This window comes from Ochotona curzoniae, unplaced genomic scaffold (assembly GCF_017591425.1).
Source record: "Ochotona curzoniae isolate NIBS_2020 unplaced genomic scaffold, NIBS_Ocur_1.0 contig_4148, whole genome shotgun sequence".
In the NCBI taxonomy this organism is placed as follows: domain Eukaryota; kingdom Metazoa; phylum Chordata; class Mammalia; order Lagomorpha; family Ochotonidae; genus Ochotona; species Ochotona curzoniae.
The window spans coordinates 4,522,859-4,545,713 of NW_024466146.1; the positions used below are offsets into that span (position 1 = coordinate 4,522,859).

Genomic DNA, 22,855 nt, shown 5'->3' on the forward strand with positions numbered 1-22,855 from the left:
TGCTTAAATTACTGTGTGTGCGTGTGTGTGTGTGCCTACATGCACATGTGTGTTATGTGTCTGAGCCAGCAAATGCATTTTCAAAAGACAAGAGGTTGGTGTTGTGGCGTTAAGTGTAAATCTGCCACCTGTGATGTTAGCGTCCCATCTAGGTGCCAGTTTCTGTCCTGGCTGTTCTACTTCCTATCCAGCTCCCTGATGGCTGCCTGAGGAAAGCAGCAGGAGATGGCCCAAATGTTTGGACTTTTGCCACCTACATGGAAGACCCAGATTAAGCTCCTGCTTCCTGACATTGGTTTGGTTCAGCCCTGACTTTTACAGCCATTTGTGGAGTGGACCAGCAGATGGAATCTCTCTCTCTCTCTCTCTCTCTTTTTCTCTGCAACTCTTTCAAACAAGGAGATTGATCTTTAAAAACAATAAAAGAAAAAAGTAAGCTGCCACATTGGAACGCAAGCCAATTATATATATATATATTTTTCCACTGCAATTTTATAACTTTAATTAGCAGTTCTTATCCACAATACTTGTCTGTAGGTTTTCGAAGGTAGTAACTGGTACATTGTCAACCAAAGTACAATGCCTGTTTGGTGATTCTTGACCATCATCAGCTTTTCTGGACAGTCCCACATGGATGTGGTATTGGATGCTCTTTATAACTTTTGCCTAGATAACTTTGTTGAGGCTGGTATTAACGTGCTCCTCTGGAGTGCCCAACCATGGCAGACTTTCGGCTTTCTCGGAGTGCTCCAGGGGCACATTTCTTGCACCCCACTCCTTGGATGCCTTTGTAAGGCCTCAGGCAGCACTCTGGTCACCCGTTTGTTGGTGGAGGAGTGGCCCTTGATCTTCTTGCTGTCCTGCTCTGTGGGCACCATTTTGTAGGGTTCAGATTGGAACAGAGGAAGTGAACAACATCAAGCATCTTTCAAAAAGATGAAATTTGTAGGCTGTGTACAAGGTTCAGTGTTGCATCATTATTTCTGAGGATGTATGTCACATTGTTTAGCCTGTGGAGGTGTGTGGTCTAATGTGGGGGGATTTCTATGAGTGGAAATTGAAAAACCTCTCCCTTCCTTTTGGCTAAGGTAAAAGGGTTAAACTAATTATAGTCTTAGTTTTGAAAAACTATGTTCTATCAGTGGTTTTAATTTGGGTTTATCAATTATTAATAATATCAGTGCGCTGTATAACCATAACTAAGTATGACCTTGATATAGTAACTTGCTTATTTTTAGTAATATAAAATCACTTGAAATAACTAATTCAAATAGCATAAAACTATACACTTTATTCTTTATTTTTGTCACTGTTACGACAATTTGGAGCATTGTTATTTAAAAAAAATACATCCCAGAAAAGTGTAGCCTTTATTTACTGACATTAATAGTAGCTCTGGGGCCCGGTGTGGTAGTCTAGTGGCTAAAAGTCCTCAATTTGAATGTGCCGAATTCCATATGGGTGCTGGTTCTAATCCTGGCAACCCTACTTACTATCCAGCTCCCTGCTTGTGGCCTGGGAAAGCAGTTGAGGACAGCCCGCCCAAAGCTTTGGGACCCTGCATCCGTGTGGAAGACCTTGAAGAATCTCTGGGCTCCTGGCTTTGGGGTTGGTGCAGCTCCAGGCATTGGAGTCACTTGGGGAGTGAATAATTGGATGGAAGGTCTTCCTCACTGTCTTTCCTTCTCTCTATATATCTGACTTTGCAATAAAAATAAGTAAATCTTTTTTAAAAAGTAAAAAAAAAAATAGAATAGGCAACAAAAATAGTGAAGGAGAGATCTATTAAATGCAGTGGAGTCTTTTGTTTCTAGATCTCACCATGTAAACCTTAATTACTAAATTGGCTAAGAGGCTGTTACTTAGGAGGATGTGAGAGATGCCTTAATTTCTGTGACTTAAGAGCAGGCTGCTAACATGGGACATAGAAAAACTAAATTCAGCTGTATGTGTACCCTTAATTTTTTTTTTTTTTTTTTTTAATGAGAGGCTCGTGTTGTGGCACAGTGGGTGAAGCTGCTGCATGTGACTTCAGCATCCCATATAGCACCTGTTCAGTCCCTTGCTGTTTGGCTTCCAATACAGCTTCCTTCAAATATGCCTGGGAAGGCAGTGGAAGAGGGCCCCTGCTGCCCACATGGGAGACCTGGTGAAAATCCTGGTCCTGGCTTTGGCCAGGTCCAACTTTGGGTGGGCGTAACCATTTGGGGAGTGGACAAGTAGGCACAAAATCTCTTTCTCTTTTTGTCTCTTCCTATTTCTGTGTAACTCTGCATTTTAAATAGATAAATTCTCAAGGAAGTCTAAAGTGAAATATTGGACAGTTTATGCTCCAAATCAGAGGGAAGTTTGAAATATGAAATACAGGAAAGAATGACTTCTAGATATGGTGATGGACTTTCAGAAAATCAAAAATAAACACTATATTGTTTCTTAGGACTATTTAATCAGAGCACATTCATTCACACAGCAGGATGATGTCGGCATCTCTGGGCTCTGCATCTATGGATGGATTCAGCAAATGTGCATTGAAAAAAGCATCTGTTCTGAATATCTATGGGCTTTTTCTTGTCCTTCTTTGATAAATAATATAATAAAATGATTAATTACATAAGAATTTACAGATCAGATGTTAGAAATAATTTAGAGATGATTTAGAGTTTGCTGAAGGATTATGTACGTAGATTCTAGGAAAATATTATCCCATTTTATATAAGCACCTGTGGATTTTGGTATCAGTAAGAAGCACCCTGGGACCAGCGTCCCATGGATACTGAAGGATGATTTTACCAATGTCTGCAGTTTTCCCCCTATTTATCTTAACCTTTTGTTTAAATCCTGGGCATAGCATATATGTATCTGCTGTATTGTACTCTCTTAGTTTTCTAAAAAATTGTTTATTTATCTGAAAAGAAAAGTGACACAGGAAGAGAAAGAGAGGGGAAGGCAGCAAAAAGGAGTAGAAAGAAAAGGAGAAAGAGGGAATTAGGAGAGAGAAGGAGAGAGGGAGATGGCTGGGGAGAGAGAGAGAGAGAGAGAGAGAGAGAGAGAGAGAGAGAGAGAGAGAGAGATATTGATTTATCTTTTTTAACTGCTTCATAATAGCCAGAATTGGTTAAGCTAGAAACTCTTTTTTCCCCCCATTTTCTTTGGAAAGGCAGATCAGGTTTATGAAGAGAAAGTGAGACAAAGAGAAAGATTTTCCTTCCATTGGTTCACTGCCCAGATAACCATTAATAGCCAGAACTGAGCTGATCTGAAGCCAAGAGCCGGGAGCTTCTTGCAGCTGTCCCTGGAAGGGAGGCCTCAGGCCGTCTTCTACTTCTTTCTCTGGCCATAAGCAGTGAGCTGGAAGGGAAGTGAAATATTTGGGACATGAACTAGTGCTCATATGGGATGCTGGTGCTTGCAAGGTTAGCATTTAGCCTTTGAGCCATCATGCTGTGTCCCAGTCAGAAACTCTTACCTGGGTCTCCCAAATGAGTAGCAGCAGAGTAAGTAGTTGGTCCATCTGCTGCTGCCTTTGCAGGCACATTATCAGTGAGCTAGATTGGAAGTGAAGTAACCAGGACTTGAACTGATACTCCAATATGATATACTAGCATTGCAAGTGGTGGCTTAATTTACTGTACCAGAATGCCAGCCATTTCCTCTTAGTTCTTTCACTGGATTTTTTTTTCATATCGCCAATTCATATACCTAATTACCCAATATTTCTTAATTTACTCAATCACTATTGATATTACTTAAAGTAAATATCTTTAATTAGTGCCAAGGATATATGCTTTCCATCTGACAGTTTCTTCCAAGTCACCACTTGGTTGTGGAATGAGTGGCTCACACTGAGAGTGTATCTCAGAGTGCTGCATTGCTACCACCACTTCTTCCTCATGCAGTCTTCTCCACTCAGTTCATTGCTTACTCAGGCCAAACATTTTAGAGTTTTCATTTTCCATTCTGTTTCATTCATAACTCACATCTGATCTGTAAGCAACTTCTGTTGAGTACTTTTACTTCTCATGAATTTTCTGAAGACCTTCTGCTATATTCCCAAGTATTATTGGTGTTTCTACATGTCCTCAAGATTCCATGTAACTTCTGCAATTGTGTTTGGAAATATAAATAGTTTTAATAAATCTAAACCTTTACATACAGGTGGTGAGACCTGTTATTTGCTCACTAAAATAGTTAGGACATTCTGTGTGATGGTCAATATTCTGTTAATCTGTTTCAAAAAGATTTATTTGTTTGAAGGTAAGAGTTACAGAGATGAGAGACAGAGTGACAGACTGACAACTAGAGACAGAGACGTTGATTGCTTCATTGATGTACTCCCCAGATGGCCACAGTGGCCAGAGCTGGGCCAGGCCAATGGTAGGCGCCAGGAGCTGCATGCAGATTTCCCCTGTTGATGGAAGGGGCTCAAACAGGGCATCTTCTGCTGCTTTTCCCCAGGCCATTATCAGGAAACTGGATCAGAAACAGAGCAGCTGGGGCACTAACTGGCACGGACACTACTTTTGTAGGGGTAGCTTTACCCACTGTGTCACAACACCAGCCCCAAAACAATGTTAAAAATCAAGTGCATACAGGCCATTTTTCAGAACTCTACAGACGCTGGATGTTAGAGAACATTAGATACCAGTATTATCTTTTCCACATCTAGTTTTGTAGAGTACATGATATTCTTTTGAGTGAAATTGTGAAGCAGGACAGTTATTTTCCATGTCCAGGTATAGGAATAGATCATAATTAATGTTGCTTAGAAAGTCTAAAAGCTCCTGCATTTTTATAAAATGGGGAAATCTATTTTTAACAAAACGTACTTGAAAGTCACTCTTTGTACCCAGTGGGGCATAATACAGCTCATCATCCATATACATTAGATCAGAATTCAGAGAAAAGGACAAAGTGTGATGCATCTGAGTACCAGAGAACATGACGCTCTCGGCTCTATTGCTGTGGACACTGCAGACAAAAGGAGTCTCCGCTTCAGTAATGTGCAGCTTGCGACGTGTATCTTGCAGGTGAGCAAAAGCGAAGATCTCTTCGGGATACCATTGTGAAGTTAGAGTGAACTTCGAATCGTCTTCTAAGGAGGGCCTGTAAACCTTCTGCAAATAGAAACAAAATCCTGGCATAGAAGTGTCAACAAGAATCACTGGGCAGGAACAGTATGAGATTGGCCTGTGGGGAATAGGGCACTCAAGCTATTTCAAGATAAGAGAACCAACCTGGATAAATCTGCTCATCTTGCCTTGGTTCTGTGTCGTCAGTAGTTTCCTGGTGAGGCAGAGCTGCAAGTTAATGTATGAATCTGCTCTGTATCATTTATGGCTTGTTGAACATAACTGCTCAAGCGGACTGTGCAATCACCATACCACAATTCTCATTTTGCACTTCAGGCTCCGTCATTCTTAACTAATGCTTACGTGACCATCAAAAAGACCCAAGTTTTAAAGAAGCTTTTTTTTCACTTTATTTTTTGCACTGGGTAGATATTTGCACTAACACCAGTCCCCTGGATCTCTGTAGATCGTATCCCAGGGACCAGACAGATCATGGAATGAGAATTTCCTCTGAAGTGCTGCCTTGGGGAGGTCTTTTCCTTTCGGGATAGTATTAACATTACATAAGCAGATTAAAAAAAAAAGCAACCTGCAGGTAATGAGTCACACTCATTAAGCATGGAACTTGATGTCTTTTACTTTCTCAGACGTATGCCTGCTTTCTATTCTTTTATTTAAATTATCCAGTGGGTGTTCAATCATTCTGGCTAGAAAGACAAAATATGTTCTTGCTTTATGACAGAAGTGTTAGGGAGAGAGAACTTCTTGGGGTTGTGCAGTTTGGTGATGTGGGAATGGATGGGGAGAATAAACAAGGTGAATCACACCTTTGCTACGAGATTAATGCATCAAATTAAATGTTACTATTCAGAAAGGCGGCAGAAAGAAGCTGCTTCCATGGTAACTGTTGTCATAGTTGTGTTTTTACTCAGCTTCCAGAAAATATATGGACGTTAAGGAATACAGTGGTAGCGATACTCATGCTTTATTGTCAAATTACAAGTGCTTTGGGAGGTTGTGATGTAATCTACTCTTTTGTTGGCATTGGCAGTTCAACAGAGCCAGCAAATATTAATCACTAAGGTAAAGGTATAGCAGAAATTTAGTATGAATGTCCATGGGGACTTCATCAGTGAACATTTATTGTTATGGAGTGTATTGTTAAAGCGTTGTTAAATAAGCACTATGAAAAAAATCTTAATTTGAAGCTTTCCCACTCACCGTAACCTAAATAATGTGAAATAGAGCTTTTCTTCTTTATGTTGGTCATGTAGAATTTAAAAAAATGTGTTTGTTATTTATTTTCTGGGAGAGGGAAGGGAAGAGGAAGAGAGAGAGGACTTGAACGCACCCGTCTGCTAGATCACTTTGTAGATGCCTGCTACAGAAAGGGCTGGGCTGGTAGTGAAGCTGAGAACCGGGAATTCCATCCAGATATCCCTCTTGGGCGGCAGGGACCTGTTACACGAGTCGTTGCATTGCTGCCTCTAAGGCTCTTCCTTAGCGGGAAGCTGCAATTGGGATCCAGAGCTGGGAGTTGAGCCTGGATACTCTATGGGACACAGGGAACTTAGCTGATAGGTTTAATGCCTACTTTGTCATTAGAATTATAAAAAGAAATGTTGTGGCCCATCAGTTAAGCTGTCGCCTGCAAGGCTGGCATCTCACATTGCAGCGCCACTTGAGTCCTGGCTACTCTGCTTCTGATCCAGTTTCCTACTTGTGTGCCTGGGAAGGCAGCAAAGGATGGCTCAAGTAGCTGATCCTCTGGGACCCAAGTAACAGATCAGCATTTTGGGTTCCTGTGGCTACTTGGAGGAAGTGACCAGTGAATGGAGTGGTCGTTCTCCCTCCCTGGCCCCCATCTTTCTTTCTGTGTTTATTTGGGTGTGCATGTCTCCCCCTCTCTGTTGCTCTGCTTTTCAAATAGTTTTTTTTTCTACTTTTTTGTTTTAAAGAAAGGGAGGTGTTTCAATGACCTCATGCTTTATTGATTAGCGTATGTACTTGGGTTGTCCCTGTTTGTTGTTTCGCCTTTTCTCCATATTTTGTCTGTATCAAAATTCAAGAGCCCTTTCAGTCAAAATAAGAAAAGGGAGAAAGATGAAACTTGAATCCTTTTAAAATGGGTTCATTTAGAAAAGAACTCCTGTAGAATTGGTCATAAGTTACAATTCACAAATCCATAACTGCAGTCTTTTCTTTTCCTGTGGCATTGGATTTGATCGTTGATTATTGGCTCAGTTCCTTTAAGAGTAGAATGTTTGTCTTACTTGGCTAGGTTGGAAAGAGAACAAAGTCCAATGCTGATGTTCTTGCATTGTTGGCAGATGCTGACCTGAGACCCTGAAAAGAGTGTGCTTTGCACATGTTTTGATCTGGTTCCTGTAATATCTTTCAAAGGATGTGATTCACTTGCTAGTTTAAGGCTAAAAGAGACATTGATTAGCAAAGTCCTTCAGTCTTTTTGGGAGGACATGTATTAAAGATGTCTTCAAAGAGTTCCAAGATCATATAAAAGATGTATGCATGAATTCCAACTTTTTAATACTCATTTTAAAAAAGATCCAGTTGTTTTTACTTGAAAGGCAGAGTGAGAGAGGTCTTCCGCCTGTTGGTTCGTGCTCCAAATGATTGCAGTTGTCAAAGCTCAGCTGACCCGAAACGGGGAACCAGGATCTTCTTCTGGGTCTCGCATGTGAGTTCAAGAGCCTCGGGAGTTGGGCCCTCTCCTGCTGCCTTCCCAGGCCAGTAGCATGGGGATCGATTGGAAGTGGAGATCCTGGGAATTGAACTGGTGCTCATATGTGGTGCTGGCACCACAGACAGAGGCCTAATGTGCTATGCTATGGTGCAGGCACTAAATTCCAACCTTTTTTCTTCCCTGAAGATTTACTTGCAAGGCAAAGCTACAGAGAGACAAAGCGGAGGGAGAGTAATATCTTCTACTTAAAATGATCACAACTGCTTGGGCTGGGCTGAGCTGAAGCCATGAAACAGAAACTCCATCCAGACATCCCACATGCGTGGTAAAAGTCCAAGTACTTGGGGCCATTTGCATTGCTCTCCCAGGTGCACTAGCAGGACACTGGAAGTGGAACAGCTGAGACTCAAGAAATTACTCTGATGTGGGATACCAGTGACAACTGGCAGCTTAACCAGCTGTGCCACAATGTGAGGACCTCAAAATTCTGTGCTGCAAACTGAGCATATCTTTTAATTTTACTTCTATGAACTTTTTGAAATTTCTTCGTATGCATTCACACTATTTAGTGATCTTGGGAAGTGCTTTATTATTTTTGTGATAAACCGTCACATTTAATTCTCACCACAGTCTGAACGGAGGTTTAACACTTGAGGAGAGGAAGCAGCTTTTACTTTGAAAGTGTGTTTCTTAAGCATTTATTTGCTAGCAAACACTTAGTAACACCTTGGGATTTCATCTTGCTAAATCATTCCTAGAGCTATGTGAATTCTGCTCATCTGTCAGTGCTGAGGAAGGCTTCCCTAAAATCTGACCAGGACTTCCATAAGCTCAGTTTTCTCCAGCCCCTGGCATTTGCATTCCTCAAATTCAAATGCACTTGTTGCCTATACTGCTAATTAAGGAATTAATCATTCTTAAGGCATACGGGGCATTATCACAAATTTATGTGTTTTTGGTCTTTCAGGTTTCTCATGTCATTTCCCCAAGCTGATTATATGCTTTTCATAAATACTAATTCTCTATCTTTGTAGCTGCTATAGTATTTCACACAAGGTAGGTATGCAATGCAAATTTGTCAGTGGGTTAACTCGTAATACTGTGAATTGGAACATGCTAGAAGGAAACGTGATGAAATTCTCTCCCACGAGCTACCTATTTAAATGCGTTTTGGCAGGAATGTTCAGCAAATTACCTTAATTTGCAAAACTGCCTCCATCTAACATTTGCAGCTGTTCCACTTCTCCTGAAAATGATTCATATTATTTCAAAGACACGACAACTTGAACAAGGTCAAAGCATGATGCATAAAGTAATTAGCAATAAAAATGGGTAAATTTTACGATGTATGAATGCACATTTGAATTTTTCTAGAAGGTATGTGGCTAACGTGGAAAAGAATTTCAAGCTAATATCTTTTCCAAAATGTTAGTGTGTACGTATACATATTCCCAATTTCCCCTTCTCCTTACTGTCCCCTTCCTAAATATTGAACTCTTACAGTGTTGCCAACTTTCCTAGGAACTTTATTTTACATTCTTGGAGAATTCAATCCTGCACACCTCCTGTTGGTAAGCTGCAATTATTTATGTCTTAATGACCAGGAAACATTGAAGTTTGGAGATTTAAGGATTTCTGGTATAAACTTGGCACCTTGTTTCACTGAGCTGAAGCGAACACTGTGTATTACTTCCTTTGTTGTGTGACCTTAGATCAAAAACATCACTTCACCTCTCTTTGCCATTTGAATCTTTGTTCTATAAAAGAAGAATGTCTGGTGTACCAACTTCATAGGGTGCTGTATTGTTCTGGGATGACTGAAACACAGGATATTTAGACTTTACTATTTTTATTGTAACACAAGTCTGTTTGCTCATGAGCTATCTTGGAATGAGGAATTACAGCTAGAAGGCAATTAGAAAGGTCTAGTGATATTTTCTTTTGGACTTTAAAAATTTGTAAGATATTTCCACATATTTGGATTTTTTGTATTACACGGAAAAATAATCTGCGGTGTTCCACTATTCAGCTGCAGGTTGGATTTAGAGGAGTCATTTTTAGAAAACACTATAATCTAAAATCTGACTTTTTTTCTCAAATTTAAACTGCAGAATTTATTTCATGTTGTTATTCAGGTATTTGGATTCTGGATCCTTTGTTTCCTGCTTTTATCCAAGAATGAAAATATTGAGCAGCCAATGGACAAAGGCCTTGGAGGGAGGGGTCCCCTCACTTCAGCCGTTCAATCCGTGACAACTGTGTAGGCTCCTGCTAGAACTGGATTGACAGATTCTTCTCCCTTCTTGTTAGTTGGTGAATTTCAAATCTGTGCTCTCTGAATCAGCATCAAATGTCCTAAGTCTCCAAAGAAGTTTTGTTTGAGATTTTGGAAAAATTTTCCTTTGTGTTTAAAGAATATGAGGAAAGAGCTTTTAAAATGTTTAGTAGACCATTAAAGAGAAGAACTGTATGCTGCCAGAGACAGGAACAGAAGCTACTTCCCAAAGAGGGTGAAGTTCACAAATAACATACATGTCCACAGATCTGCACGCACACATACTCTCACATACACACACACACACACAGGTCTGCATGGACATACATACACACACACACATCCACAGGTCAGCATGCACACATACTCACACACACACACAAGTCAGCATGCACATACATACACACTCTCACACACACACACACACACACACACAGGTCTGCATGCACACATACTCACACTCACTCACACACACACACACACACAAGTCAGCATGCACATACACACACACGCACACAGGTCTGCATGCACACACACACATACACACATACACACATACAGGTCTGCACGCACACATACACACTCTCACATATATACACACACACATCCACAGGTCTGCACGCACACATCCACACACACACACATCCACAGGTCTGCATGCACACATACTCACACTCACACACACACACACACATATCCACAAGTCTGCGCACACACACACACACACACACACATCCACAAGTCTACATGCACACATCCACACACACACACACACACAGATGTCTGCACGCACACATCCACACACACACACATGCACACGTCTGCATCCACACACACAGAGGTCTGTACACACACACACTCACACTCACACACACACATCCACAGGTCTGCATGCACATACATACACACTCTCACACACACACATATCCACAAGTCTGCACACACACACTTGGTATTTTAATGACCATAAAGTAAACAAAACCATCAATGAATGAGGGAAATTAAAACAAGAAAGATGTATCACTGGTTATAGCTGCTCAGCTGTTTGGTGTTTCCATAATTCTGTCAGTGGAGAAGATGGTTTCCTCGACTCTGACTTCACTCTAACTAGCATATTTTTCCCTGTCTAGCATCCTCTTTCCACGTCTGCATCCACAGCCCTCTGCCCTGGTAAAGCTGGGGTTGAATCATTCCCTGGTGCTGGGTGGGACTGCTTGATACCCTTCAAAAACTCTCACTTCCATCTGTGAGAAATTTCTGTTTTTTTTGGTCTTCTTCATATGCCAACTCTGTATAACTTCCCTTCTGTACTTAAGTGACTCTTTATACGTACTAAATTTATCTGAATAGCAGGGAAACCACTTAGAAAGTGCTCCCGTTTTCCAAACTTACAGTGTAGAGCATTCTAATCTACTTGGAGGATGTGATGACCAATCATGTAGCGACTCCTGCAAGTTGCTCGCTTTCTATGCAGTTATGAAATTCAGGCTGAGACTATTCTCTGAATGTTTATAAAGTTTAGACTTTCGCTTCCCATTTTGAGTTGTAGTTATCTGCACATGCTGTAGAATCCACAAATCATTGCCAGGCAGTGAAGATTTCTCTTTGAACACCCCTTTTATGTGAATGAAAACATATACACTGTGAAAATGCTTACTTTTTATTTTTAGCAATAAATATTTTTCTGATGGTCTCATAGCTGTGATGAGTATGCTAGAATATAATTTTCAAGAAAAATGTCATGTGATACTATTTTTTGATATCAGTTTATGAAATGTAACTTAGACAAAACTGAGCATGTATGATTGCTTGGTGTCATACCACTGCTTGGTGATAAGTTACAAATCCAGCCTTAGCTGAGAAACCCAGTAGTCTTCTCAAGCTGTTTAACATGATACTACTAGGTACCATCCACTAGAAAGAAAAAAAAACAAACACAAAAGGGAAAACACATTGTGAAGATGTGTAAATTGTTCTTCAGTGAAGGAGGTTTGTGTATATAATTGAGTTTAGTTGTTTTTGTTTATAGAGCTCCTATAATTTCCCGATGCCAGATTCTGAGTTAAAAGAAAAATACCAATGTGCTTAGGCAACATCTGTTCCCAGCCCTTCAGGGTGCTAATTCTGAGCCCAGGGATGTGCTCATTCTTGGGAAATGATGCTCTTTCTTTGTAAAATTCTGCATTCTTCCTTGGTACTATTGCAGAGAAAGTCCTTTTAAAAAGACTTTTTAGCACGTGTCCCAAGTGAGGAATTAACATGCTCTGTCCTCATGTGTGGCTCCTGGACTCCCTTCTTTAGAACTGCTGTGATCTGATTTGTATATTCCTGCACACATTTCTAAACCACTCCATATAAATCCTTCTTTGTAAAAGAATAGTACTACTAGAGGTTATATGTGTTTTCTTTTTTCAGTGGGTTTCAGTGATTTTGGTCAGGCAGTCAACTCTAAAAATCATAATAAATGGGGCTCGCATGTGGCAAAGTGAGCTAAGCTGTGTCCCATCATGCTGGTATCCTGAGAGTGCTGGTTCAAGACCTGGCTACTTCCAGGCCAGTTCTTTGTTAATGCACTTGGTTAAAGCAGCAGAACATGTTCCAACTACTTGGTCCTTGCCATCATAGAGGAAGACCAGGACGAAGATCTAGGCTCCTTACTTTGGACTTTCCCAGCAGATATAAATTCTGTTTATCTCTTCCCCCTACACCTTTCCCTACCCATAACTGTGGCTTTTAAGTAACTAATAAAAACATAATTTTTAAAATTATGTTTGGTAAAGCGAAAGTGATAAGGTTGTGTATTGTAAAACTTTGTACTCATTCTGGCCATTCTTCTAATTTTTCTGTCATTTGGAAGACATGGGATATTATTGTATTTTAAAATTATACCCATCAATGTATGCATAAAACAATGAAAATGTGGGTGCACTTTATCTGATTTAAAAGCATATTTGGAATGTATTTTTGTGTGGGGAGCCAGGCAGTTGGGTCAGATGGCATGGGTGTGTGATGAGCACCGCTCCTCAGTTAGCAAGGCTGCGAGGAGTTTCTAGCACGGAGGCAAGGCCCAGCAGAATGTCTCTGATCACCTCATTGCTGCCTCACCCCATTGTATGGAACTCAGTCACCTCTCTGATGTTTCATAGAATTCTTTTGAGGGTGTTGTTGTTGTTTTTCTGCTAATGTGAAGTGATTCCTGTAACTGGTATGACACCTCAAATTGATCTATCATGTTATGATAAAAACACCTATAGTAACATAAGGCTATGACACACAGTTAAAAGTATACAATAGTACAATTGAGCCCACTATGTTTCCAAACATCCTGTTATGTGCCCACTTTTGTCCTGAAATTTGCCCTAGTATAAGTAATGTTTTCCTTAAGAAATGGCTTGATAATATTCTGGAATAGATGGCAATCATGGAGGTACAAAGAGTTTGTTTACCATATACCTTGAACTGTTACAACACATGATATGATGCATTTTAGTTTGTTACCACAAGAAAGCAAAAATATATGGGGCATCTTCTAAAAGGAAACAAAACAAACCCCCCTCAAATTGCCTTAAAATCTCAATCTTATATTGGCACTTATATTTAGGGAAAGAAAACAGTTTATATAGATGAAAGAAAGCTTCTTGTAAAGGCCCTCTATAGATTGGCTGAACTGCCTTGATCCTTTTCACTGCCCTTTAACAAAAGAATAAAAACAATTGAATCAGCACTAGGTGAAAGTGACCGTAATTAATGCATGATTTGATTATAAGATTTAGCAAAGAATCTATGTTATATTCTTTTATAAAATCCTTTCATTTATGATCTTTTAATTCTGTATTCTTAATGTTTTAATCAATATTAGTTTGTGTTTAGTAAAAATTGATTTTGGGTATAAGTAAACTACTTGTCACTATGTAACTGCATGTGCTGCCAATCGTGAAGTTCCTGGCTCCAGCCAGGTGATTGCAGGTTTCAATGAGTAATGGTTTGTTAAGAATGTTTTCTTTGAAATAGAAAAATATTTTTTTAGGATTGCTTCTTGCATTTTCATAACCATGATGTAATGAAAAATGAAACAATTGAATGTTGTACAGAATTTGTGATGATTTATGTATAAATAAAGAAGGCAACTTTGCTGAGTTGTCCATTATGAGCATCAAGCCATAGTGGTCCATGTCTTATCTCTTCCTATCATCTCGCCAATCCACGCATCCTTTGCAAGCTCTCAGTTAGCTGGAGCTGGTCTCCGACATTTTTGTTGAAACTATTTAGTATTTTGTTAAAGAAAAGTTGATAAGTTGTAGTGGAGTAACCTGGAATTCAAAAATTGAAAGCTATTTGAATTGTGTACAAGATTGGGCAGAAACAGAATGATAAGGAAAAGTAGGGTTTATATTTATTTTGGAATCGAGAAGAAGCTATAGATTGTATGTAATGGTAGGATGTAAAGCCCTGGAAGAGAAATAGAATGTGAGAAAAACAATAACATTAACATTATTTAAAGTAGATATAAATACATTAAACAAGCATACTGATTTGATTTGATCCATGTAAGAAAGAGCTAATTTTGTGAGGTAGCCTTAAATCAATTTGTAGAACAATGTCTTGCTTCTGTGAAATAAATATTCAGATACTTTCAGTGATCCAGATAACAGAATCACATTTTTTGCTTTCCTGTTGAGAAACTGCTCCAGAAGCTCTGAGGATGAAGGGTTCATCATATGAGCATTGTGTGAAGGGAACTGCTGGGCAAAGAATGCAGTGCAGAAGCCACTGAAGAATGGGCAGGGTGTGATGATGACAAGTAGAGGGATGGCCAAAGAGAGAAGTATGGCTAAGTGGGGAGAAGATGGGAATGAAAGGACTTGGTGGGTCCTTGGGACCCTGTGCTTGGGAGTGCAGTCTGCAGGAAGGACATTTGCACACCAAAGCAGATTGAAGGGTGTTTCAGTTACCTGTGTCTCTCTTTCTTTCTTTCTTTCTTTTTTTTTTTTTTCTGGTAGAATGACAGAAGGGATTTTCATGTGGACCCGTATTTTGACAGAACATCCTTGTTCTATTCATTTGGATCTTTCCAAATGTATCTGTGATCTGTAAGATTCATGTTGTAATGGCATTTTCTCTGTATTTTGAATTAGGCAAATGAAGAGAGTAATGGTAGATGTGTGAGTTTAAAGGGAGACATCCACTCTCAGTGTCCCGAAAGGATCAGATTCTCTTTTTTTAATTTACATATATTTTTTACTGCATTTCATTTTATAACAACTTTTCATAGGCTCTGATGCTCCCCCTTCCCATCCTCATGCCCTCCCCCCATGGTGGATTGCTCCACCTTATTGCAGTATTACAGTTCAAATCTAGGCTTGTTTCTTTCAATGCAATGTGTCATGTATAGAGTCCAGTATCTTATTGCCCAGCTGAATTCAACAGTTTCTTGGGGAGACCAACTCTGGTCTGGAGACATAGCTGGCAGATTATCGTTCCAACCACTTAAATGCCATAACATAACATCAACAACAGTTTCCAACATTATGGGGTTAATTAACATTGTATTGAGTGACTGATATGTTAGACAGTGTGAGTTCTTAACCGCATCCTGAGACTACTTCATTAACGTTTCAATTATAGTTTGTATACAACTGTCTTCCATCTACCTTAAATTGTCTATAGGATACCATTCAGCTATCTCATGACTATTTTCATTTTAGTATTTAGCAGTTTATTGTGTTGAAGCATAATTTTTACTGAACTTGGCAGATTTTAGGATATTCTAAACTGGCTTATACCTTTAGCAAGGCATATGACACCTGTTGAGGCATAGAACACTGTTGAGAGGGGTGTGCAGAGAAATCCTCCATACCCTAGTTAGGAGTAGTTTATTTTCATGTCCTACCTAGTAAAGTTTGTGTGAGTTCCTACTGATCATTTCCTGTCTAGTTCTAAGCTTTCCTTATTGTTCTCTGTCCATTTTAATTTTTTTTGTTGTTTGTTTTGTTTTGGGGGGGCTATAGGCCGACCCTGATGGTCACTGCAAGAGAGGGTGGGGATCCAGAACTGGAACTAAGCAAGGACCAGAGAAAGCTCCTCTCCCTGGTCTCAGAGGGAGTTTATTGTTCTTCTGTTTCCGTAGACTGCTCAGGGCTCCTGGCTGTTGTTCCTGTGACATTGGGCTGTGCGAGGAGGGATTTGGACTTCTTCTATCCCATGTGGGAGATTCAAGTGGGAGCGAATGACTTCAGAGTACTTAGCCTCCGATGACATTCCAATTCCCTGTGGTCTCCTTGGCAGTTGGGATGTAGTCCTTAGTGCCCATACTGATAGTCCTTGGCGAGGATCCGGGAGTCTCCAGGGTTGGAACACAAGTCTCCCCTTGTCCCCCTGCTCCACTCTGGAATCCCCCTGCTCTGTGCATATGACTTCCTGTTAAGAGGTTGTCAGGGTTGCTCTTGATTCTTAGTGCTTTCTGGAGTTGAATGGTCTTGCTCTCCAATTTTATTGTCATATTTTGCTGATGCATCATACAGGGAAAATTCCAGAGATTTTCCATTCTTGTTGAAGACTAGAGCACATGATTTTTCACTTAAGTGTACAGAAAGGTTTGGTAGGATTTGTGCATAAAAGAGGCTAAAATCAAGTATCATTAGTCAGGCTTTTACATAATTCATCACGGTGGCTTTGGGATTCCAGCAGGATATGTTCTTGATTTTGATCTCAATGGTTATTATTAAAGGACTGGTTCTCTTAGTTCTCAGCAAAACAATTACAATATACCTGGTCTGTTAGAGAAATGAATTGATACATAAAAAAACATATAAATAAATGAATTGATATATAAAATCTATTCCTGTTAAATATTATTGATTATCTGAATAGCATCTGTGTAAAAGAAAAGTAAAGATTCTTTCTGTCTTTTCAAATTTATAGGCTGTCCATCTGGCCCAGGCCAGCTTCCAGATTGAAGCTTTTGGCTCTAAATTCATTCTTGACCTCATACTGAACAAGTAAGTAGTGGGTTGTAGCCATTTCGAAGGCAAGTGCATAAAATTTCATTTCTGTGATACTGATTTAGTCAAAACTAATGTCCATTGTTGAAGCCATTATTATTTTCTGATTAAATATGAATAGCATTTAAAGAAATTTATGCCTAGTGAATTTTCTTTTTTTCTAAAGGAAAAGATACATTAAATGACATTAAATAAAAGACATTAAATAATTTTATTAGACATTATTAGACATTAGACATTTATTAGACATTATTGTATTAGAATTTCAGATAAACACTTAGCATATTAAATATCTCAAACATAGCATTTACATATTATGAGTTTGAATAGTACAAGTATTTGAAATGGTGTTAATTACATGTTAACTGAAATCATTGTTATATAGAAAATGATAAATTACTTATAGTTAGGCTTCAGTCTCGAAATTTCTTTCATTTTACCTTTTATAATATAATCTCATGACTTCTGTAAAAAGAACAAAGTAAGTGATGACTTGTAATTACCTATTTTGAGAAGCTTTTTGGCTTCGTAATTTGCTTGAATGCAATTTCCTAGAAATTTTTGTCCTGATGAAAATTTATCCAGTTGTCACCAAGCATGTGTTTATGTTGATATTTCTGTGTTTTCCAAGTTGGAAGCAGTTATACAGATGTCTTTGTACAATGTATGAACAAAAGCTTTTAATTTAACCAATGCCCTTCCATCTCAAATAGAGTTGGTGAAAGATATTTATACCACTATTTTGTTACAGAAATTCCAGTTAGTATTTTAAACTCTCATCAGTATTTGTACCAAATTTGGGTCTTTGTAAAAAAAAAAAACCACATTTAATGTTACTAGATACTATTATGTAGGTGACTGCACCAATGTCTGAGAAATTGCAAAGAACCATTTAGGGCAACTATTATATTTCTGTATGCCCAATTCCATGAGCTTTGAAGAAAAAAAATGCTGGGTCAGTTTCAGTTCTCCTTACTCAAGAGTTTTTGCAGCTTTAAGTCAGAATGAATCAGCAGAACCCAGAATTTCCCATATTGACGATATTGCAGATTTTCTTCATTGGTCAAGTTGCATTACAATGTGCTATGCCAGCAGTGTGCCTGCATAAGAGGTTGGTCTTGCCAGCTCTTAAACTGTGTTCAGTAACAAGAGATGGCTAATTTTAGCTTAAATCTTCTGTTCCTTCAGTGCTTCCTGCAGTGAAGATCATCATTTCAGTTTGCAACCTCATGATGGAACCAACACTTCTGGGGTTTTTGAACTTTATAAAACCAAAGCCGAGGAAACACCTCCTAATCCAGTGTAGATGATTGCAAAAGGGTCAAATGAAGTGTGAGTGCATTAGCAGGGATGTTGTGAAGATAGAAAGTGTTCCTTGAGGGGTTTGGGTGAGAAGAAAAAAGCTAGATGATATGATGGTCAAGGCTGGCCTTTTTAGTGATAGAGGTCAAGTTAGTAGATTCAGAGATGGTGTTGGTAACAGATCATCCATAGAGTAATATTTGTATAGCAACTGAAGCTGTGAGATCTGAACCTGGGGGGACAGTTGAAGGTGTTAGGGTGAGTAGAGGTGGAGATTGGTTTGCTGGTGAGGGAAACCACCTGTGAAGATCTTCATCTTGGAGGTATTATCTGCTGTAGGGGCTGGGTTGCAGAGGACTTTGGTAATGTTGTGGCTTGGAATATGAAGTTTAGACTTATGGCACAGAGAAATGGATGAGGAAACTCGTCAGGGTAATATTAAAGAATTCATGAGCAACTCTCATTAAAAATTTTTATTTTAATGATTTTTGTTTTTAAAGTGGAAATGATCCCTCCATGAAACCTATCCCAGTGTGGATCCAGAGTTCGGTCTCTGTGGTAGCACAGAGGAGCTGTGGTGGAAGAAGCATTTCTCATGAATGACTTGTGGAAAGGACCCAGTTTGGATAAGAGAGAGATGAGGTTGAGAGGAGGACAGGGAGAAAAGCCAGGGAAGGAGGAAGGAGTTTGTGAGAACTACTGTCACGTGCTTTCTCCCTTTCTGTAATGTCCTGAGCCTACTGGATGCAGCAAGAGTGTGCAGGACTGGTGTGGCCTGGGGTCAAGGGCATTGCATTAGAGCATGAGATGTGTGCCTCGGTGTGTCTCTGTTTCAAGAACTCTTAATGTTAGGGATTAACTTACAAGTCCATCAATGTTAGAATAACCCTGAAATCAAGAGAATGTTTAAATCAGCTACTGAGGAATGAAAACACCTGAGAAAAGAGCAAGCTCATTTCCACCATAGGTTGATCCCACTATATGCAACAATTTAAAGCCATCAGAGGAGGAAAATGGCAAACTTAGCATGGTGAGTATGGGGCTCAGTGTGGGAAGGAATGAGAACACAGATGCCAGAATAAATTAGGTGGCTAATGGCCTAGAAGTTCAGATTGTGAAGGCTGCACTGATGGGAGTTCCCGGAATGAGAGTCTTTTCTGAGCCAGTGCTTTTCTAGGTTGAACTAGGAGGCCTTGACTTGGCAAGGTAACTCATGCAGTACTGTACATTTTATTCATTTGTTCAGCATGTGTTGAGCAAGCATCTCATATTTTCCTGGATCATGGTAGGTACTGATACTGCTGGAAATAAGATAGACAAGGGCCATGCTTCCCCTGTGAGAGTTTTATTGTGGGAAAGAGGGAAGATAGACAGTGCACTGTTGAGTAACAACAAGTTCCTTAAAGATTAAGTCACAGGGCTGGAGATGGAGAGAGGCTGCAGGTGGGGTGGCCACTGCAATGGTCAAAAGACGCCAGAAGGAGATTGGATTGAGACCTTTCAAACTGGATCTTTCACATGACATCAAGAGGCTGAGGCTTCTGTACAGCCAGAACAGAAGATAGCTGGTGCTGAGGAACACATGGGATGTTCAAGAAGGACAGAAAATGTTGTGATGGGAATGCATGTAGCGAAGCAGTGAAGGACTGATGAATGCGGAAAGGAACTCCTAGGTGAGGCTCCATTAGGTCTATGATGCACGGTGCAGGTGGGCAGCTACTGGAGGGCAGAAAACACACAAGTGACGTAGCTGGGTTTACATTTTATTTAGCTCCCATATCCCCAAGATGTGTTCTTGAGGGGCTTTAAGTGACACTGCTTCAGTGTAATACCCTTTGAAAATTTGTCTTGTTTTTCTGTTTGACCAACATTTAAGTTCTGAAGCTTCTAAAAGGATTATGAGGGTAATAATTGTGTGTGTGTGTGTGTGTGTGTGTGTGTGTGTGTGTGTGTGTGTGTGTGTATGTGTGTGTGTGGAGAGAGAGAGAGAGAGAGAGAGAGAGAGAGAGAGAGAGAAACAGAAACAACAGTTAAAGTTGTTTTGTGTTTACAAACACCTTCTGTAGGATGTGATTGGCATGAGATTGTCGGCTTTCTGCGTGTGTCGGTCCCTGGAATTTCATGGAGTTTGAGAATTATTTCCTCCAGTTGTATGATCAGAATTTAATCAGAACTTTTACTACATATAACACTTTTGTGGTATTTTCAGTAAATGTTTATTGGAAATAACTATCATTAAATCTAGGGGTTGATTGTCAGCACAGGTACCAGAGTTAGACATACTTATATTTGAATCTGAGGCCTGCTATTTGCTAGTTGTGTGACCTCGAGGAAGTTTCTTAATGTCTTCTCTTTCTTCCTCCACCACCACTACTGAATACCATGAAGTGAATCTCTTTAAAGTAGACTTTTCAGTAGTTTTTGTTCTACTCACAGAACAGTACAGTTGTTCCACAGTCTAATTCCAGAACATTTTGAGCATCTCCAGAAGAAGCCCTGTGCTCGTGGGCATTGACCTCCCATTTCTTTTTCCCACAAGTCTGAAGTAAACTACTAATCTACTTTCTGTCTCTGTGGATTTGCCAATTCTGGGAATTTCATTAAATGGACTCATGATGTATGTCCTCTTTTATGTCAGCATAATTATTTCCAAGCTTTATTTATGCTGTAGTTGAATGCTATGCCTTAGTATGGATGTACACTTCTAATAAAAAATTAAAGGTTTAGATTCCTTGTTAAGTTGCAGGCTGCTCTAAGGAATGAGTGACATGATGTGTAGTATTTACATATGCTTTTTAATAGTCATTAGGGTGAGTATTTAACCTAGTTATTAAACTATTGCTTGCAACGCTCACATCTCTATCGAAGGGCTTGAGGTTGATCCCTGGCCCGCTCCTGAGAACAGGCTCATGCTAATTCAGACTCTGGGAGGCAACAACGATGGCTCAAGAACTTGGGTCCCTGCCATCTCTATGGGAGACCTGGAAATCAGTCGATGGCTACCCTTGTTGTCTGTCCACCTGCCTCGTGTTCTCTCTCTCTTCTTCCTCCGTCTCAACACTAATCCAAAGAGAATTGCACAATCTTTCTTTTGGTTGTAGACACTATTTTTTTTTATCCCATTTTAGTGAATAAGGTGAGAGTGCTGCACTGTGTGATGTTATCCCTGCTGACAAAAAAAATTGGAGCCCATTTGACAGGTCCTTGGTTGATAGACATTCAAGGAGGTGAGCCCTAAGAATGCAGATAACATCTTTCTATTGATTTGAGAACATGCCTGTAACACATCTGGTACTTTTTATGTTGTTACGTAGCTGCTTACTGGCTATTCATTAAGACAGGGCATGCAGAGCATTGAATATTTGGATATTAAATTTTCAGTATCTGATTGGATCTTAGGTGACTGCTCAGGCTGTCAGAATTTTCTCCAGTTATTTGACATGAAGCAAATGCCAGTGCTCCTCTAACCTCTGCCTGAAGCAGAGAAGGAAAAATTTTCAGATTGCATCAGGGGGTAAATCTTTGGTTAATAAGACAAAAGCTTATTCCCAAGAGAATACTACTCCAGTGGGGGAAATGTGGAAGTCTGGTAAGTACCTCTTGCCATTTTTCTTTGATGATATCTCCAGAGAGCTCTGCTTGAGGGAAACCAGTGTAGACTTCAACATTGAGTGGCTCTAACTTAAAACTGTGCAGTGAACCTGGGACTTGGAGAGTGAGGACTTTGCTATGGATCATGTGAACTGAGGAAAACAACTCTGACATGGAATCAGGAGCATGTGGGGGAAATGAAAGCTGTATTCAGCAAGCAGCGTCTCAGAGGAAGAAAACCGTGAAGCATGCCTTCAGAGGAGCATGCAGACTTCAACTGCAACATTGTTCTATGCAGAGAACATCACTGTGCTTTCAGGCATTTGATGTGTGTAACGATGAGGGTGTACAGAAGAATGGTGTGGGAGGCTAGTGTATGACTTACATAATTTGCCTGGTATGATGGCTCATGGTTAAATTCTCACTTTGCATGTGTACTGGGATCAAATGGAATGCTGGTTCAGATTCTGGACACTCCACTTTCTATCCATCTCCTTGCTTGTGGCCTGGGAAGGCAGTAGACGATGACCTATGGCCTTGGGACCTTGCACTGGCGTGGGGGACTAGGAGGAAGCACCTGTCTCATGACTTTGGATTGGCTCAGTTCCGACCATTGTGGCCATTTGGAGAGTGAACCAGAAAACAGGTGATATTTCTCTCTGTATCTCCTTCTCTCTGTAAAACTTCCTTTCCAATAAAGAGTGATAAATTTTAACAATCAGTATTCACATAATTCAGGTGATCTTAGTTGTTTTCACATGTAGAATGGGAGACTTAACATAGATCTAAGTAAGAATGAAGTAGGAAGAACCTGTTGAAACGATGCATACAGTAAGGTAATTCTGGATTTGGAAAAGATACTCATTTTGATTCTATGAAAATTAGAGTTTCTTGATTTAGAAGAATATCTAGA

General features: G+C 39.8%; 1 protein-coding gene across 1 annotated transcript in view; it reads left to right on the forward strand.

Moving 5' to 3' along the window:
- Positions 1 to 22,855, forward strand: part of ADAM23 (ADAM metallopeptidase domain 23) — a 148,179-nt gene that overhangs the window by 19,473 nt on the left and 105,851 nt on the right. The window contains exon 3 of the mRNA XM_040984405.1: positions 16,970 to 17,046. Coding sequence (XP_040840339.1) covers positions 16,970 to 17,046 — 77 coding nt within the window. The remainder of the gene's footprint in view (positions 1 to 16,969; positions 17,047 to 22,855) is intronic.